Raw genomic sequence first — 20,809 nt, 5'->3', positions numbered from 1 at the left:
CATATTGTTTTGTTAAAATTCTCTAGCCAAAAAAAATTAGTTTGAAGTCCTAATTCAGGAAAATATTTCCTTTTTTAGACAGTATTTAGATGCTCATGCTTCTAAACTAGAAATGAACTTTAATCTGTTTTTAAGCACATTTCTGAACCAAGAGCTAAAAAAATTCATACATAATTATCTTGTACTGAAAACAGAATATGATGCCTTATTAATAGAAAAAAGAATAAAGTAGGAAAAATTCCTGAAGCTTGGCATTTAAAAGGGCTTTGAAAGCAGGGAAAAGGAAAGAACAGTTTGTAGGGGGAGAAAAAATAATCACAAGGATTTCATCACATGAGGAACAAGAGGAAATTATCTCATCAACTTCATTTGATCTTCTGTGGCAAATTATACTCTAGCAAGAGCACTGGGAGAATATGCTCATAATGTCTGAGCAAAAGCTCACTAATATCTGGAATAAAGCTTATTTTCATTTCATGTGGAGTCCAGTGACAAGTTGCAACAGTCTGTTGAGGGATGTGATACCAAGTTAACACCAAAGTTTCCTAATGGTAAAAGAATTTCTTAGAACCTTAATTCTCACTCTTCTACAAATTCACTGCCCCATTCTTCACCATTAATACAAGAACAGAGTGTCTGATTTCCATTTCTTTATCAAAACTATAAATCAGATTTTGGTAGTTGTGAATTATACCACCAGAAGAGTAAGAAAAGTTTAAAATACCATTTTAACACAGTCCTTATTGAAAGCAATAGTGAAATAATCTTTCCTCTTGAAATCTCAACTGGCTTAGATATGCTGTCACCCAGAGTGTCACATTCTTTGCTCACACCTTGACAATCTTCAAAGGAAAATCAAAACGATACAGCCCTGCAGACCTGTCCCCTCCCTGCATACAATAGGTACAATAGTGTCCCTGGTGCTGTCTTCCCACTGTCCCAGAAGAATGAGGATGGCCTGACATCCAGCAAGGACGTCTGAGCTCATTCCCCAAATTAGTTTGTATTTCTAATTTGCTGCCTTGCACAATGAGACTTTTTCAGTGACGCCGACCAAATTATGGTGAGCTACAGACAGAAAGACCATGTACCCTGCAGCTGAGCCATGGAAGCTTTGGGAAGTCAGAAACCTTGGAGACCTGGTGGAAAGCAATCCAGGAGTGTGGAGAACGATGGAGTGCTGCAGCAAAGAACACACAGAAAGGACCTCTACAATCACCACAGCCTTGTGTTCCAAGAGGAAACACCAGCCAGCCCCAGGGCTTGTGAAACTGCTGGGAAGGGGATGCAGGGAGCCTGACATCCAGAAATCAATGAACAACACCTCCAATTCCTTAGCCAAAGAGCTTTCTTCCATAATATTTTCATAGAGCTCTACCAAACCAGCTGCTATGCCACATGAAATGGATTTTGTCCTTGTATTAAGCCTGATTTAAATGATCCAATTATTACTTTTGTATTCAAAGATGGCTTATTTTCATGCAGATTTATGTTTCGTTATGCATAGAAGATATTCTTAATTGTGCTGAAACAACTGCAAATTTAATTAAAGTTTGCCATTCCAAGCATAAAATAGATTAAAGAAAGTGCTGACAACACTAAATTAATATTCAACTATTTAATTTAACATTTATTTTTAATCCAAACATCAAAATAACCTTGTTTCTAATTACCATTTTATGACAAAATGTCTTGAAGAATTATTTGTCTCTATTTCCCTCCAATCTGCTAAGCTGAAACACACTAGCTTATTTATAAAACTGTTGATTAATAAATCTGCTCCAGCTGTATTACTGTATGTTGTGAAGAACACAGATTGATGTATGTAAACAACTATTATAATTTTAAAAACCCAAAGACTTCACAGCCTTCAAAAGCAGAAATCCCATCAAATACATTGCAGGACAATTATACACCTAAATCTTAACAAGTAAGGAAAAATAAGGGGCAAACATAGCTAGTAAGGTCCAGAGATCTCTGGCAATTTGTAGCAGATGGAGAGATCTACTAAATACTTATTATAAGTTACTTGTGGTTCCTTGAACTATTAGACTAGGTATTATTAGACTCAAACATGTGCTGCAACTTTGACAATAAGGAAATCTTCAATTTCATAAAAAGTTACATTCACAAGAGGCATGAAGAAAGAATCTGGCCTGGTTCTACTGAAATTAATTGGAAACACTCCAATCAAGTCATGCTGCTTAGTATTGATTTTAATTTTATAGTCAATAAATTTAATAATTTCTACTTAGCAGCTGGAGGAAAAAGAAAGGTAGACAGGCAGATTTCCTCTCATCCAGAAGCAGTAAGTCTGGCTCTGACTGAGGAAAAAAACCTCCTAAACCACAAGAATTATGAATGCTAACTTAACCCTTTATGTAACTCAGAAGCATTAGTTAAGAAGAAATATATAGACTTTGCATGCCTTTTCTCCAACAGATTTGGAGGAAACAAAAGTGCCTTACCAGTCTAACAAATATCCCAAAATTCAAAAGATTTGGAGGAAGAAATAAAAGACTTTCCCCAGTTAGTCACAATAACATTTTTTTGCAACATCTGAAAAAATTGTCTTACACGATTTTTGGTGCTTCTTCCTTCTACCCTAAGCAGCACATTCAGGAGCTAAGGAATTTTTTACATCTGAGTGACAACATCTTTATGAGTTTGAGGACCACCAGCTGTAGAAGACAACACTCACAGTATGTTTCTGGTTTCAAAACCACAAGTTCAGCTGGAGCAGTCCAAACTCATCCAAAGGCACCACAAACTACTGGCCAAGTCCTGTTCATTTCTCATTTTAATTACTTCTTGTCAACACAGTTGAGCAAAGAAAACCTCTAGATGGAAAATATAAATGCTGCAAACCTTTTTCCTCTATGTAACTTCACTGGGAAAGGATGGGAAAGTTCCTTTTTGCAACAAAACCAAGACTGAAATACAGAAAGAGGGTTCTCCTGCAAACTGATAGAATCAGCATTCACTGAGAACTCTCTGCATGTCAATGGACCAACTTCATCCCTGGTGTTAACACACTGAGATGTAATAAAGTGTGACAGATACATATTTTCCTTATTTATCTTCATCACCTATATATGTTGCTACCGAGAAAATCTCAAACAAAGGGGAAAAAAGCCATCCAAAATCAAAAAATCAACAGAACAAATGAGGAATTTAAGTCAGTATGAGTGATTATTAAACTCTTACACAAAATAAGAAGCAATCAAGAAGGGAAGTAGCAAGGAGCATTTATTTTTCAGACAGGAAAAAAACTGGAACTCTTCACCAAAAAAACAGTGAACTGAACAAGAGCAGCTCTTTCCTATTGCTATATATATATATATTGTAAGGAAAGCTTGATCTAGAATCTGGCAGAACTGGTAGATGAAAACCTTATTTGAATGTAATACCAAGTTAGCAAATCACTTTATATCAACATTGTTAGAACAAACAAAACAACCCAAACTTATTCAAGTAACCACCGAGTTCATCAACCCAGAACTATTCTTTCATGAAGAACAGTTCATATTTTAGTAGCACTTTTTATACAAGCACCAGTATACACAGAGGAAGTTCATAAAGTTTTTTTTTTTCTTTCCTTTCTTTGTTGCAAGATTTATTTTAGAAAACTCTACATGGTATTATTGATCAAAACTCTTTTTGACACTCTAATAGACTCCAAAACCTCTAAATACTATAAGAAACAAAGAATACACTGCATTATACAGACTTCCAGACTATCACACTTCAAACTCCTGAAGCCAACAATAAAAATTGCATTACATGAATCAGCCTAGACCTTTTCTTTTGTATAGTCCATAAATTACTAGTGCAGCTTTTTAAAACAGAAGGAATATCAAAATATAGGATTTCATAAACAGGGAGTAACAGAGCAGTTTAAGGGTTAGAAAACCTCTACTGCCAAAACCAGCACTTCAGAGGAGCCAGGGCAATTTACCTTCCTGAGAACCAGGCAACACCTCCACACACATCTAAATAAAAACTCCCCCATCATTGAATTAGTAGGTTTTGGGTAGAGAAATCAAGTATACAAGTCATAACATGTGGAATTACAAATGAAACATATAAAACAACAAGATTTTTGGAGTTTTGATTTAGAGGCTCTTTGACAAGGAAGGGCTGGCTTACCTGTTTAACATCATATGCAAGAAGAACAAATCTTAGGTCTGGTGAAACAGAGTATCTTGATGCTTTGAAGGTTACCTGCAATGAAGTAACAGTAAAAGTGCTTTAGAAAGTAATAAAAACCCCTTTCCCAAATTTTCCCACAGCTTGTCTAAGAACTTCCCATTCATAAGACAGAATTGGTTTAGAAAACTAATGTAATTTTCACAAAAGAAGGACTCACTAAATAATTCTTAGTCTGTTTAGCTGGTATCAGTACAATGGCAACAGAAAAATCTGGCTTCAACACTAAATACCAGTAAGAGGCTGATGAGTTTTTTTATCATCACTAGAAGCCTTAAGTTCAAGGAGAACAACTACAACCAGTTCATTCCCAGAGGATGAAGGAAGAAACTTTGGTTGGAATGATTAAAAGGGAGATTCATCACTAGGTTAGTCTTAAAGATAATATGCAAGAAAAAGAATAGGTGTGCACTATGTCTCTATTGGTTTTCTTTTAACACCACATATACAACCATTTTGCAAAACAACTTGAACCAAAGCAAAAGTCTTTCTTAAAATAAAGGAAATTCTTAGCAGAGAGAAAAGTGAAACATAAGGTAGCATTATAAAACTAATAATGCTTTACATCCACTCAAGACTGCATGACACCCAATTGAATTCAAGATTGTAATTTCATTAAGGGGTAATGTTGATGTCAGAAATAATTTAATGAATCTACTGCATAAGAAAGATAAGAATGTGCTTTAAAGGGCACTGAATGAAATAATTTTAAATTAATCTTAAGACACCTATTTGCAGAATAAAGGAAAATGAAGAAATGAAAAATGCAGATAAGAACAGAAAAAAATAGGACAGCAAAAAAAAATTAACAGAATGATAAAGCCATAAAATCATAACAAATAAAACAGCTATGTAGAACAAGATCTAGCCACTATTTAATTCCTTAAGCATCTTGTTCTGCTTAGTTTAATCCCACCTCTAAACTAATGCACTCAACAGGGGTTTAAAGGTACACGAGCAGGAAGTCACATACTAATATATCACAAACTATATACCAGGGGGAAAAAAGCTTCCAATAAACTGAAAAGATGCTATATTTTGATATACAGATTAAACTCAGGTTCCTAGGTAATACAGTTAGAATCAAGCTATCCAAAAGAATTAAAGGGAAAAACATTTTTGAAGATAAACTGTTTCATTCAACAGCATAACAGAATCAAAAGTCAGAAGATAAATCTGCAGTCTTGAGAAAGAAGGGGAGAAAAAAACAAGACAACACACTTAAACCATCCTTCTGTATCTACAAAGCATCCAGAACAGATTTCTACTGTGCCCAAATTTGCTTTTATGAGTTATTAATCTTTAAGAAGAGATTATGTTAATCCATGAGTAACATTCCCTTCTCCTGGCACTTCACTCAAAATATTTTCATATGTGAAATTTATCTTCTTTCTAGCAGTTTATTAATTATTGCCCCACTACCTCAGCGATCAGCACTCCGTAAGCCAGGCAACTTTCCAAATTCATTCCCAGGGACTGCAGCTCCTACCAGTTCACACATTTAATAATCTGCAGTCCCTGATTGTGCCACCCCAAAGGTAACGAGGCAAACCCTTGAGCAGCTCAGCTGCAAGCTATTGGCAGTTCCAGGCAATACCAGCAAGAACTACTTGCATATTCAAGTACAAAGTGTTGTGGATTTGGGATTTAAAGTCTTTTGGATCCCACTAACTTTGTTTATTCAGCTAGCACTCACCTGCAAAATTTGATTTGCCTCCAGATGCAAGGTGTATATTCAATGTGAAAAAACATATGGTAATGGGGTTTGGGCAAAGTAGTTTTCTTTTTGTTAGCATAATGGCATAATTCTTGGCAAAAGGAGTATAAAGCTCTGTCATACTTTTTGTTTTACCTCAGAAATAAGAAATTCAAAATTAGACCAGCAGAAATCATGTGCTCATTGCCAAAGCTGATAGCAAAAAATTTCTTTAAGTTATTATAAAAACATTATGAGCCCTTTTATTTAAGCCTGATTTACAATCAAGCCCTTAATAAAATAGATGTTTAATTCTTGTAAAATTGCAGAGAGATTTAAGCGACTTAAAGTGATTAAAATTTTCTTAAAATTCTGGTTTTGAAGGGTCTTTTTTGGTAAAGACAAAGCACAATTTTGGCAATTAATTCAGAAACTCCTATTTATATGCACAGAAGAAGCCCTTACACATTAAAAACAGAAAATTAAAACAATCACCTGACTCATTCCTCCTGCAAATAAACTCACAATATGTGAGTCACTAAAACAAAAGACAGAATTCCTTTTTTCCTCTCTTTAAACATGTCTAAGGGTTTTCATCAAGCAGCAGCTGCCTGACCCCATGGCTGTGGAGATTAGATCAGCTGGTGAAGGGCTTGAAGAGAAAGTTTCAGTCCCTGCTGTAGGAGATGAGATGTTTGCCACACAAACTTCTGGGAGATCATCTACTGTGCCAACCTCTCCAGGGGTTAGATGTATTTATTCATTAAAAAGAAGCTTCTGAGGACTCTGACCCCAAGGATTTATTCTCTTCTCAGGAGAACACATTTTTTGAGTTTAAAAGGAAGTGTTGGGGAAATACCACATTGGAAATACACTGGGAATTAAAAACCCTCAGGTGTCTTGTTATTAAAAATCTGGAAGATGGTTGTTCCACGGGTCTGCATATCCACAATTTCTCAAGCTTCTTGCTTTGTCAGGAGTTATTTAGCCTTCATTAAGGAAGACAGACATAAATGCTGCCCCATGTGACTATAACCCTATGGGTTTGCTGTGCTTAATCTCTAAGAAACGTGAGTTTGGACAACTAAGCTCTGAAATTGGGAGAAATAGAGCTGCCTAATTAGGCACAGTCCAGGGATGCTGAAACAGGGCTGGTTTTCCTCTGCATCACTGCTCAGTATCAGCTAGTGGGGAGTGGGAGTGGGGCAGTCCAGCACTGTGCTCTCCATGCACACCCTAATCCCTTTCCAAAGGCAGAACACAAGTTAAAAAGGAAAGGAGTTTCCTTGTTTTCCTCTACCCAGCCCCATCAAGAGTTGAAATCCCTATGAAAAACATCAGCTCTGTGCAACCAGATAACACTTGGGACTGGAGAAATCGCTGTAATCCTTATATTGGTTACAGCCCACACTAATGCATAATTCTGAGACAAAATAAATGTAGGATTTTTTAAAACTTGCACACTGTCGTCCCTGCTTAATTCACACATCTGTCAGCCATTTTTCCTGTATTGCTGCATTTGACATAATTTCACTTTTTCAGACATAAATGATCCTTATACCTGATCTTTCATTCCTCACTCAACCAAATCCCCCACTGACTGTAAAATCAGGTCTAGCCATATGAAACATTGTATTTCTAGGTTTCTTTGAAATACCTCCTGTGATAAGAGTTTTAATTCTTCTCCTGACAGTGATGCATGATGTGATGACCTCAGTGGTCTCACTGCCACCATAGATTGCAACAGTAAAAGCCAAATCCAGGCAAAAAGACAGAGTTTTAACAGGTGTTTGTCTTTCAGCTTTCCAGTTTCTTTCTCTCATCCACCTGTCACGAATTGCTAAAATATAGTTTTGCATGGAAAAGAAGAATTGGATTTTTCCACCTTTCTATATGGGTGATTAAAATGGAACATAGAATTCCAGTGAACAATATATTCTCAAGTTTGATTTCCAATGGCAATATTTCTTTCTTTTTCTAACTTTGCAACGTTATGCGTGTTTTCCTGTTAACAGAAATACCTGCAATGATGGTGTTTAAATTTTAGGCTTGGTTTAGACTCTGCATCCTCAGCAAGGACCCCTAGTATCAGCTCTTTTTATTTCTCCTGTTTTCTTAAAACCCTGGTTCTGAGCTAAAGATGTACTGTTGACTCTCTTCATCTTTCACATACTATAAAATGTTGGGTTTACTGGTTTTGTGGATTTTAATTACCATGACATTTAAATCAGTGCCTTATTTATAATCTTTCAAAAGCATGGTATAGAGTAAACAGATGAAGTTATCTGTAATACAGTCTAGCCTAGAGTTGTAAAAATATTTTTCTAACATATATACTTTACAGTATTCTTTTTCCATAGTTTCAGTTTAACTATGTTCCAGAGATTCAGTTTAACTATGATATATTATTTCACTTTAAATATTTTTAAGTGAAATAATACATCATACTTAAAACTGATTTAAAGAAATGTTCACTGTTGTGGAGTTTACTTATTTGTCTGGTTAGGGTTTTTTCCTTTAGTTCTACCCCTCCTGATGTTTTTATTGTGCTTCTATTTTCCTCAGAAACTTTCATCTTCCGTATTCCTTTTATTCTCCTTCCTCAGCTTTTGTTTAGTGCTCCCTTAACACACATTTAGGCTTTATATATTTTTTTTAATTATTATTCATCCAGAATGAAATATTTTAAGACCCTCAGGAATGTTATTTTAGAGCTTGGTGGCAAGCAGCAATTTATACATCTCTCTATTGCACATCTGCATCTGTATCAGAAATTTAACTTAATGGTGTAGTGGAATCTCAGTGGATGGGAGTTCATCAGCATTCATAGGTAACCAGCTCCACTTATCAGCCAGGCATTGGCCAAATGCCATAAAAGGAGTCAGGTAGGATGGAATTACAGGAGCTGCAAGGGGAGAAGGCATTTAGCATGTCACAGTTCCCTTGGGAGGCACTGGCAGTCCAGGGAACAATGGGATTCTCCTTTCCTGCCACTGCTGTGACTGGAAGGAGAAGATGGACCATGAGAAAGCAGCAGAGAGTGGAGCCCAGCAGAAGACCAAGGCTTGTAGCACTGAAAGACAGGCTGTAATTAGAAAAATGTGCTATAATTGGAATGATGAAAAATTTGGGTTTCCAAGGTTACATTTCTTAATGCGGTGCTTCTTGTGTCACCTGAGCATTTAATCTAGACCCAAAAAATTCTGCAATGCCAGGTGTTGGAACTGTTCATCCTCAGTTTAAAAGACAAATGTGCCTTAAGACATGACTTCTGTGCTCTCAAATACAGGAACCAAATTCCCCAAACCCACCCGGAACTGTAGGACATAAAAATAGACATGAATCAACCATGAGCCTTGCACCACAGCCTCCCTGATAAACAACAACCTATAACCAGTCAATCACAGACGTTTTCCCCCCTCACATTTCCTAGGAAAATTGACATAGTTAATCCTTAACTATATCAAGGAGCAATCTTACCAGGAATAGCATTTAGATAAATCCCACACAGAGTTTCTGTAACCTGATAGTTTCACATTTTTATGATGAAACCTCCTTCACTTGGACAAAAACAAAGGGTCACCACCAAACCACAGTGACTGCAAACCCCTCCATCTCTCATGAATGGTTTTTATTGTTGCACAGCGGTGCACTGCAACAATAAAAACCCCTCTACTGAAATGGCTGTGCTGAGAGGGTTATTGGACACTCAGAGGAGCATGGGAGAGTAGAGAGAATGTTACAATATTCATAATTACCTAATAACAACATGTCTGGGTCATTAAAATGTCTAGTGTTGCAACAACTATTAATATTTATGTGGTTATATAATGTTATTTAATGTATTTACTATTATTCAACCTTTAATTAATCTCTTAGGCAAGGTTCTTAAAATACAAGCATGTAACCTACTCTTGCAATTAAATCTACATTAATCAACAAAGGAACTGTAATTGCATTATGATGCTGCACTGAGTTTCATGTCAAAAGAGGAAGGTGTTGTGGTGGTGGGGAGCACAAAACAAAACAAAAAAAGTATCCAAAGGAAGAGAACAAGTAGAGCTGTTTATGAACAACGCAGCTTTTTTAAGAGGCAGAAATGAAGACAAAACTTCTGCAGGTTTATTTCAAAGAATTCAACACATTTGGAAAGTTCCATAACAGCACTCATAGTCCCTACACACATTTTCTATTCTCTCTGTGCATTTTTTTCCATTTTGTTTTGTGTTTAAGGGTAGTAGAAGAGATTTGAGAGGCTGAGCTAGAAGGAGGAACCAGATGGACAACTTTCCCTGAGCTAAACTATTCAAGTCACCCCCATGCTCTCCTCTCCAGCTTGTGGCTGGGCTGTGCTTGAACTGATAACCTGCTTTTACTGACCTTAAGGAACAGCTGATGGCAAAAGCATTCAATAAAATGCTTGCTAAAGACTGAAACTTCTTAGCTAAATGTGGCATAATGCCACTGATTAGGGAAGTGTAAAGTGCAATAAAGGATTGGCAAATGCTGAAGAGCTGGTGGGCTGTCACTGAGGATGTCGGTGACAGGCAGCCCAGCCAGATGAGAGAGAACATATTGTAATCATGGATGGAGGCAGCATCTCAAACACCAGGATGCCACACAGTGATTAATGTCTAGGGCATTTCCTGGCTCCTCTTAACAGGAGACTGGTCCAGCCTCCAGCTGTGAACATTTCTATGCTGCTGGCTAAGGATATTAACTGTTTATTAGACAGCTGAAACAGGAGGAGCTACATGGATACAACAGAGGAAAATGTGTATTAGAAAACATCCTTAAATAACAGCACCCAGAGATGTTAAGAAATATTTTTTGTGCTTTGCAACCTACCCTTTTCACTTATGGGACTGTATTTGTTACCCATATTACTTTGCTGATAGTTTAATCTATAAAGGCCAGATTGTTTTACTATTTGAGTACAAAAGGATTCCATTCCAGAAGGACAAATGGAGTGCAAGCATTTCTTCTACTTCTAAATAAAGTCTAATTATACTGGAAAAAAGTACTTTAATTCCAGAATTTGGGATAGATACTTCCCCTGTGTAAGAGAAGTGGGCATCCTAGACTGACCAAGCACTAGCCTTTCTTGTTTCCAGGTGCATGACTATTATTAATGGCACTTTTATAGGCTGGGGATTTTGTTATCTTTATATATCTTAACATAGGGTTTTTTTAAAAACTGCAGGCTGCTTTTTTGATGATACACCTACTTAGTGAGCACAGCAGATTATCGTTAGGGATATCTGGCTTCTACACAATAAGCAACACAAAGAAGGATAAAAGATGTATACTTTGCAGGAGAGTGGCAGTCTCTAGGATGCAAAAGAAGAGCCAGTGATCTGTGCCCAGTAGAAGATTGCTTCAGAGGCTGAGTAAGGAGGGAAAAAAAGAAAATCTCCTCTGAGCTGCTGATTCAAACACAGTCCAATCAGGGGTAACAAAGAGTCATTACTTGCCCCTTTCCTCTGCACAAGGAGTTTATCACAGCAGTTCAATTTTCCATGGACAATTATCAACATTACTAAGAAAACCCTGCTGTTTCTCTGGCTGCTTGAGCAAAGGCAAACAGGAAAGCAAATGCAGACTGAAATCAGACTAATAACTCCCATCAAAAGGTGATTCTTCCATGACTAAAACCCTTTGATAGGGAGGAATGAAGGAACTTGCATTGCCACTGCCTGTGTTGAATCTCTGCTGTATTTTTTATTAATCCAAGACATCTCTGCAGAGTCATTAAACCACCACCGTTCTAATTATGCCACTGATGATTAAGCAGATGTGACACTGAACGAGGAAAGTGTTTGATTAATGATCCAGGTGTCTAACTTTAGAAGATTACATTTAGCAGTGCAAATCTGGGGACAGTCAAGCTCAGAAGAACAGGACAGCTTTTGATTTCAGCCTCACTCAATAATGTTATCCTCTTAGGATTGTTGGCCACCAAGCCAGACAGCACAGAACATTTCCCACTGTTCTCTTCCAAACATACACCAACAAATTTGCTGGGCCTTCTGCTCTGTTTTCAGCTTTTTATTATACTTCCTCCATATGAATACTAATTACTGGAATTGACTATTTTTAAGTATAACACTCTCAGCTTTTGGCTGTGTAAAGAGAGGAGCTCAGCACGAAAAAAAATACACTTAGGTATTTATATTTTCTCACACATAATTACTAAATGGTCGCTTGAATATTACGTATTTTGGATCAGTTTCCCACATTTCTAATTAATAGTAGATATCTAGTGTCTAGAGCTCACTAGGTTTGTGTGAATTGAGGAAAAATCAGTTCCAGAAAAAGCTCAAAGAACAACTTTGCAGAAAGAGGCGACACCCACGGTGTGCAGCAGCCTGTCCTTCCCAACCCATCATCAGCTGGCAAGGCTGGGGTGGCATAATGGCCTGAAAAGCCTGGCGTGCTGGCACCACACTCCAGAGCACAGGCCAGGCACTTCCAGCCACAAGTGCAAGAATTCCTGTGTGAGGAGACTCAAGTCTTGGCATTAAAGTCACGTCCTGCAGCCGGGGATGCCCCAGCAGCTGCTCGTGCTGAAGGCACCACACAGGCCTGGCTCACACACTTCAATAAATGGCTAACAGGGAAAGTGCTTCCTAATGCTTGAGGGTTTGTATTTACAGAAATTCACCCTTCCCCTGATGCCTCAGCTTTTAGCTTTTATATGTTTCAGATTCTGAGCTGCTTTAGTGTGTAGTTCTGAGCTTCATATTAGGGGATGGTGAGCTCTCTTCACAGAGCAGGGAGACAAAACAATTCCTTCTGCAGCTGGGGATCAAGGACAAATGACCCAAATCTCAGGCCCAAGAATGTGGACTTCCCCAATGTGGACTGAAGAGAGAAAAACAGAAAAAGGATGGGACAATTAACCCCAATATGCAAATAGAGCAGAACTTATAAAGTGAGAGACCCTGTGACTGGTTGTCCATTTTGTGACCATCTTGGGTGTAGCCCTGGCTGGGCTCTTGTCCTGCCCATCCATTGAGGCCTTCTAATAAATCCCTACTATATTCTTTAACTCCATCTAGTCTCTGTTCTAGGTCAGCCTCCACAAGGCATCACCACCCACTTATAATTGTGTCTGACAGCTTTTTTTGGGCTAAGAGGTACCCTGAGGCACATCCCAAGTGTAGGGAAGGGTGCAGCTCACAGAAGGGGAGTCACACACCACACCCACACACCTCCTCATTAAAATCTAATTCCTCCATCTTCCCACTGACCTAGGAAATCAGCATCAAATTCTTTCTCCTGAAGTTCTACTCTCCTATTTCTTGTTTGAAGAGTTAGAAGTAAAGGTCACCTGAGGCTTTATGCTTTGAAAAGAGGAATCTCTATCAGCAAAGGCCAGGAACAGAACAGGAATAAAATGAGCCTTTGCCAAAGAGCGCTGATGAAAATGAATCATCCTTGTGAGTCTGCAGGTGTAAAAGATTTTATTAAATTAAAGTACAGGGATTAACAATAACAGCCAGTGGTCTGCATGGAGTATTTATGAGGAAAGATTGACAAGCCACACAATTATGCTGCAAAATCCTGATAAACGAGAATTACAGGGTGAAATGTAAGTGGTATCCCTGAGAATAACAGTGCCAAGCAAAGCAAAAGAAAATGAAGAGTAAAATATTAGAGTACTTCTTAGCAATTACTGCTAGTCAGAAACCATTCTTGACCCTTTACTGGTCAAGAGGAATAATCCCCAATCATCTAGTCTGCCATTGAAGCACAGAGAAACAACTAAACCAGAGATTAACATGACATTTTTCTTTGAATATTTATGTCCCCTAAGGAAAATATCCTGTGAATCTTGAACGATTTCCCCCTTTTCTAATAGTGAGAAATTCTCAACATTTAAGTAGCATTCCCACCTTTTATGAAATAGTTTTTCCTGACAGACATCAGATAGATTCCCCAGCACATATGCCAAGCACAGTCCATCCTTCAGATGGTCTGAGCAAAGTACAACCAACAGCAAATTCTCCAATATCTTGGTTATTTACATGTAAAACAACAAATAAATTAATTCAGAAATCATTCACTGACAAAATGGATTATATTTTTCATTTATACGTAGTATAGTCTAGGTTATGAACATCTCTTCTAACTTTTAAATATTGTATCCTCTCCCTCCTGTAGCAAGAAAAAAATGTTAGCAGACTTTCAGTGAGAGAGAAGCAGATATTATATATACATTACTTACAAAAGTTGTATTTTCCAGTAACAATGTAGTTGTATTTGTTTCTACATTCAGTTCAACAACATGTCCATTCCTGGTTTTATACACCACTGCTGTATCTGCAATGACAAAGAAAGAAGCAGTTTGCAAACACACTGAGGATTTAATGCATCTGTAGAGAGAACCAGCATGTTAAATTAATTAAGAGTATACTTATTACTACACACAAACAAGACAGAAGTTTTGTTGATTTGCCTCATGAGCTTCAAAATTACCAGTTCATGCCCTATAGCATGCTCCCCTCATTCAATACATCTATGTTTTGGTCCTACAGCAAAGTAAAATTTTGCAAAAAACCAAAGTATTTTGTTGAACATCATATTCACATCTCCTTAGAAGTGATTCCAACGAAACTTCTGTACTGGTCTGTATTTCTGGCGACTGGATGGACAAAGTTATGACTATTTTAAGACAGTCCATATACTGTTTGATTCAAACTGGGCCACAGAATACTGAATTTTCTTGTGAACTGAATTTTCTTCGCTAAGGAGGGTTAAAAGTAAGTAGGTCCACTTGCAAAACATTTAAAACACTGTGGAATGAACTGTTGCAACTTTTTCTTTTTTCCACTCACTCGATTTATCATTTCTTGTGAGAAAAAGAATCTGACACACCACAAGAAAAAAAAAGAAATCTGAAATTATTTGGGATTTTTATGGAAAATACTTTGTATTCGCTTGTGTCAAATTAAAAAATTCTGCAAAATTAAAAAGAAATACACAATTACTACATCAGCCTAGAGTTAAAAAAAAGTTCTAAATTTTCCACTATTTGCTACAAGATTGAATAGAGTGCTGATTCTCTCAGATTATTTAAAACCCATGTAAGAGATTTATACTTAATTAAATGAAACAGTTTTATTATAACAATGTAAAAAGCACAAGAAAAGTTCTAAATTAAGCCTAAAGGAAACACAAAAGAACGTCCCTGATCCTCAGTAATGTCTGAGAAATTCATTACAAATCCCTGAATTTTATGAAGCGGGAAGTAAACATGACTGGAGTAAAAGGTTATGCTATCATAAAAAAATTGCTTTGCTTATTCAGAAAAATGTAGCTATATTTTAATTGACTCCACAGGAACTCCAGATATCCAGCACTAGTGAATGTGCTCTGCTATGTTCTGTAAAATTAATGAAGCCTCATTGGAAGAGCTTACTAAGCTATTTTAGGACCATGGCTGGGAAGGGGGGTGGGATTGATGTAGTTTAGGACACTATTATATTAGAGGTGCTGTTTAGGAAGGCAAATCAGATTGTGAACTGTGGCATTAACAGCAGCTCCTTTTAAAGAGAAAATATTTCAAATATTTAATTTAACAGCACTTCATAGACAGTTATTTGGTTTCAGGTTACCAATTACAGAATGTGGTTGTTTCTTTAGGCTATTTTCCATGTATTCTTGTAGGAACCCCAGCACTGGAAATCCCCAATGACACTGGATCACTATGCTGAGTATTATAGATAAAAATGAAGTTGTCTGGCTAAAGAGCTGTCCCTAGTTATGACTGAAGCATATAGTGAGAAATGGCATAAATAACCCAGAGACACTGAACAGAAGTGCTCCAAACCATGCATTTTGACCCCATAGGTGACACTAATGTGCTGAAATACAAATGAGTACAGAATGTTACTCCTTCTTATTTATCTAGTCTCCTACATGTCATCTGCCAACAGGATTCATGGCACTGTGCTTCATTAACAAATGCTACCAAAACAAATTCACTCAAGAAAAGAATTTTCCCTTAAAATTCCTAAGAGGATCACAAATAAAATATATAGTCCTAAGGTTCTTTTTGCAAGTCCTTCACAAGGTGTAAAACAACATTTGGAATGGCAAATAGAGTAAGAGACATAAATTAAGGCCTTTGTTCTAAAGTTAGAAGAAAATTTACTCAATAAATCAGAACAGAAAACTGAGTCAGACCTCTTGAAAAGCCAGGCTTTACTGGGCAGCAATTATACCTCTCTTTGAGCTTGGATTCAGTAGTTACCTCCTGAAGGACATAAATCAAATGAATGCTTGGAAAATGTATGCTGGTTTGCAGGTAAAAGATTATTACCAAAATCGCATGTAAACACAGAGCATAACAGTCTTCAAAAGTAATCACAGTAATTAACATGGAAATCCCATTCCAGTCAATATTTTTCAGGCTGGATAATGTGATAGTTGATGGTCACACCACAGGACGATGATTTTTTTCACTGATAGATCAAATTTTAACTTGAAGCCATAAACATACTTTTTTAAAAGAATTTTGTTACCTAGAGTCAGAAATTCTACAAAAGAAAACATTACCTAGTCCTTAGCCTTATTCATTTGCACAGCTGATGGATTTCTTTTGTTTATTATCTTATGTGGTGCCTTTGCCACAAGAAGGTTCAGGGACCTCTGACATTTCACAAAGACATTCAGACAAGTAGAGCCCTTAATTCAAAGAAATTCTCATTTAATTTGAAGCAAACAGGAGTATCATGTGAAAAGCTCTCAGCTGGACACAAATTGCAGCCCTGAGGAGCCATTATTATTGATCTGAGGACATCACCAGAGTAAAAATCATCCTGTCTTCAGCAAAGGAGAATGTGAGGAAGCCTCTGTAAAGAAGATAGTTATCAAGTCACCAGCCCTGGATGATGCACACAAAAACAATCTTGAAAACAACTGATGGAAAATTTCCTAAGTATAATGGTTCTCAAAGTTCTGAAAAGTTTGGAAACTCCAGAGCATTGAATATCTGATTAATTTATTCTGTTTTACTAAAACAGAATAAAACTAAGACAGACAGCCAAGGGTCTGTATGTAAGTTATCCTGACATCAGTACCAAAGAAAATAATGGCACTATAAATCCAGGATTCTTCCCACAAAAATAATGTCTGGCAATATAATTAACACCTAACGGCACTTCACAGAACATAGATCTTGCTAAAAAAAATGAGTGTTGTATTTGATAGAGGCAACTCTGCTGAAACTGTGTACTGGGTTTTCATCCAAGGTATTGAATTTATTTTATGACATCCAAAGCTTACATTAAACAGAATTAACGGGAAACACATTAGGAGGATTAATAACAGTATCACTAAAAAATAAATAAAGAGGTAGACAGGGTTATTACACACAACTATCTTTGGGAAGAATTCATTACATCTTGATTTTGACCTTAATTCTAAGCCTGACTGAGAAGGAGGCTGCCCACTGGACACACACCCCTGCAGGACAACATTTTCAACATGTTCTCTACCACTTATTTGGCTTTCACAAAGAATGCAAAATTAAATAAAATATTACATGAAAACAAACTCAAACAAAATTCTGGGATTGTCACAGCAGAATAAATTCACCTTAGTCAGCAACATCCTCTTATAGAATTGTACTAGCTGCAGAACCAATTTATTTTATCATTGTGAGGCTAAATGTCCAAATTCTTATGCTATTGTATGTTTTTAAAAGTAAATGTCTTCATCATCTGCCCTATCTCTAGGCAAAGAACATGGAATATACATTCTGCTGAAATGATTAATCATACATTTATATATACATCACAGTTTGGATGTATATATAAATATAGCCCTCCGTAACAGCATGATTACATAAATACAGCACCATGATAATCTCAAGTGTTTTTTTAAATAAAAGCACTATTTCTTATAAATAGCTTCACTAAGACTATTGTTACTGGTTTAGATTCAACACTGCTAAGGGTTTTGTGTAAAATCAGGGTATGAGCTGGCAGGACATGCAGCTCTATACTGTGCCTGGGGTAATATAAATTGTTCCAGGGAATATCAAAATACAGGCAAACTATCATAAAATGAAAAGAAATCAATGCAAAACTTTTCCTATTTGACGAGCAGCTTGACCCCCCATCAGTTTTGCAATAATTTCTTTATCTCCACTTATTGAATTTACCCCCATTTATTGAATTGACAACACGCCACCACATCCTAAATGCTACAGAATTCCTTTGTAGCACTCACAGTTACACATAGTATCTTCACATGAACCAAACAAACAAAAAAAAAAATCCATGCCCTTACAAATTCTAATGAAAAATCCTGCATTGTTAAGGGGGGAAATGGAGTAACTTCCAGCCTTAAATACATCCCCATCACTGCAAATCAATCCCTGAATTGTTCTAGGGTCTATAAGGCCTTTAATGATTTATCTTTGTGACAGCAGGACACTGAATGGTGATGGCTTATTTGAAGAGTATAAACTCTAGTTTCACATGTCCCTGAAATTAAGCAACTCAGCTTGTTATTTAAATGACACAGAGTTGAGAGAACACACTACCACATAATTTCAAACCTCTTGAATTTTACTCCATTGTTCTATTCACTTTCACATCAGTACTGATCTAACTTTTATTAGTTGGAAGTCTTCCTCTTTTATTGGTGGTATTTTCATCTTTAGACCTGTTTGTGACACAAAAGCTCCAGGCTGCTAATCACATTTATTCTTTTTCTGCCATGGGGTAACTCCAAGAGTCTCCCTGGGTGCTTTAACACCTTGACACAGGCACGATCTGCACAATCCAGCAGCAAGTCAAGAGGAGGGAGCTGTGTCCTCCATGTGAACGGGCAAAGGGAGTGTGAAATGCTTTGTCATTTCTGCAGGGCTCTAAATCTGGGATATTCTACAAGAGATTGCAGACCAATAGAGATAGAATAATGATCAGTCAACCAAGTACTAAAAGTCATCTGTGTTGTACTGGGAAAGATCCAGCAGCCTTAGGAACAAGTGGGGCTTCATTGATAAAGTATGAAAGCAGGAATCCTGTCCTGGATTAATAAGAATTTATGAAAATATAGAGACCCATCAGAGGCTCACTAAAGCCACATGACTTAGAAGATTACTGAATCTGAGCCTCCACTATTCTGTGCATATTTCATTTTAGCCAGGCAAGAACTTGCATTTCTACCTAGTCTATTCCAATCTGAGAGGTTTTAAGGGATGATTTTTGACCTATGAATACACACTGAGTTATTCTTTATCCTCAGACAGACATCATGGCAACCCATGCTAATTATAAAACTAAAACCTGCCTAGCCTGTAAATCTACATTGCCATCGTGTTCACTGAGATTAATATGAATAATCTCTGCAGATGCTAGCACTGACAAGGAGCAACAGAACTAACAGCATTTCTCTGCATATAAAAAAAAACAATTCTTATTAAATTCACAGTACACTTATTGTACATTTTGTTTGACAAACAAAAGTTTGGTAAAATATTTGCTAGATTTTAATTACCTGTTGATAATAAGGCTTATTTCATGGTAACTCTGAGAGGAACTTGTGTGGATCAATCAATGTGAATGGATACAGGCCAAAACCAGCTTGCTAGAATCTGGCTTAAAAGTGGTTTAGAATTTACTAATACTGATATTAAATAATTTGACAAAAAAAAAATATTTATAAAGAAGGTACACAAACTGCTAATTGCTGGTTATTTGCACAGAGCACTGCAAATCTTAGCCTAAGCTAATTGTCTAAAGGAGATCAACACTGAGGCAGTTTTGTGCATAGAAACCATTGGGTATTAAAGCAATTTATCAAACAGTCTTGAGAGAGCAAGTAGATTCTAAAAAGTGACTGAAAGAGAAGGAAATAATTCAGGCAATGCTGAAAATCTGTTCCATATTATCTAGAATAAGGAGGCCTCAGGGTAGTCTTCTGAAATTGCTGACACTGTTAACCTGAAGATTGCTAATGTTTGTTTTCCCACTGAAAATATTTACTAAGTTTTGGTTTGCTTAGCTAAAATTCTGCTTTTCAGCACAAACAGCAGCATTAGCAAGTCAGAGTCATCCTCTTATATTTTATGTTTTTTCAAATGCAAACATGCAAGAAGGTTGGTACCTTGCAGCCAACACATATGTCAATCAGCCTTTGCTGCACACAGTATTATTAGAACTGCAGATGGCATTTCATCAAATTGATTATAGAAAATGTCATGCTAATTAAAATAGAGAATGCTTCCTGATTTAATAAACGGGGGTGCTAGACAATTCTTTGTCTAATGAAGTGTTTACTAATTAAATAGTCATTTACAAAGATATTTGAGATACAGACAAAATTGCAATATGTTAGTAAAGTCACGTGTCAGCTGAGCAAGATTTCCACTGCTCTTCTAAAAGGTCAGGCTGTTAGTAATGCTCTCAAGACAAAAATTATTCTGGACTAGTTTTAAAATGCAATGTGCAATCGGAATGTACTCCTCTAGAAAATCCTTTAGTATATAGAAAATCTCCTGTTCAAAATGGCTTGCAAAGTTGTACACACAGGCAATTCCTGCTCTTTCTGATCCCTACTTCCTTTTCCCATCTATGTCCAATGCAAACAAACCAAAAACCAGACAGAGATCTTACGGTGCAGCAGCTACAGAAATGGAGATGGCACAGTGAGAGTAGCACCCTGCCAGGCACAAACAAATTAGCTCTGCTCTTCCTCCCTTCTTCAACTTCAGAACGAAGTGGCAAGGCATGGACTGACCTAGAAAATTCAAATTTCCATCCATACTCAATGTATCTTCCTCTTTTCCTAATCTGGTCATTGGTTTGCAAAGCAAGTCAAGCTCAATTCATGTCAATTTTCAGTGGTCCCAGTTATTTTAGCATATTGATGTATGAAAATCTTCAA

At 36.9% G+C, this 20,809-nt stretch overlaps 1 protein-coding gene across 2 annotated transcripts in view; it reads right to left on the bottom strand.

Moving 5' to 3' along the window:
• The window catches only part of DPP10 (dipeptidyl peptidase like 10), a 438,452-nt gene that overhangs the window by 113,215 nt on the left and 304,428 nt on the right, over positions 1-20,809 (bottom strand). For both annotated transcript variants that reach the window (XM_021548741.3, XM_021548740.3), the window contains exons 4-5: positions 14,136-14,230; positions 4,150-4,224 (exon numbers count right to left, since the gene is read on the bottom strand). In XM_021548741.3, coding sequence (XP_021404416.1) covers positions 4,150-4,224; positions 14,136-14,230 — 170 coding nt within the window. The remainder of the gene's footprint in view (positions 1-4,149; positions 4,225-14,135; positions 14,231-20,809) is intronic.

The sequence above is a fragment of the Lonchura striata genome, chromosome 8 (assembly GCF_046129695.1).
Source record: "Lonchura striata isolate bLonStr1 chromosome 8, bLonStr1.mat, whole genome shotgun sequence".
Lineage (NCBI taxonomy): Eukaryota > Metazoa > Chordata > Aves > Passeriformes > Estrildidae > Lonchura > Lonchura striata.
The sequence above is the reverse complement of the archived record's forward strand: the minus strand, read 5'-3'. Positions and strand labels throughout refer to the sequence as shown.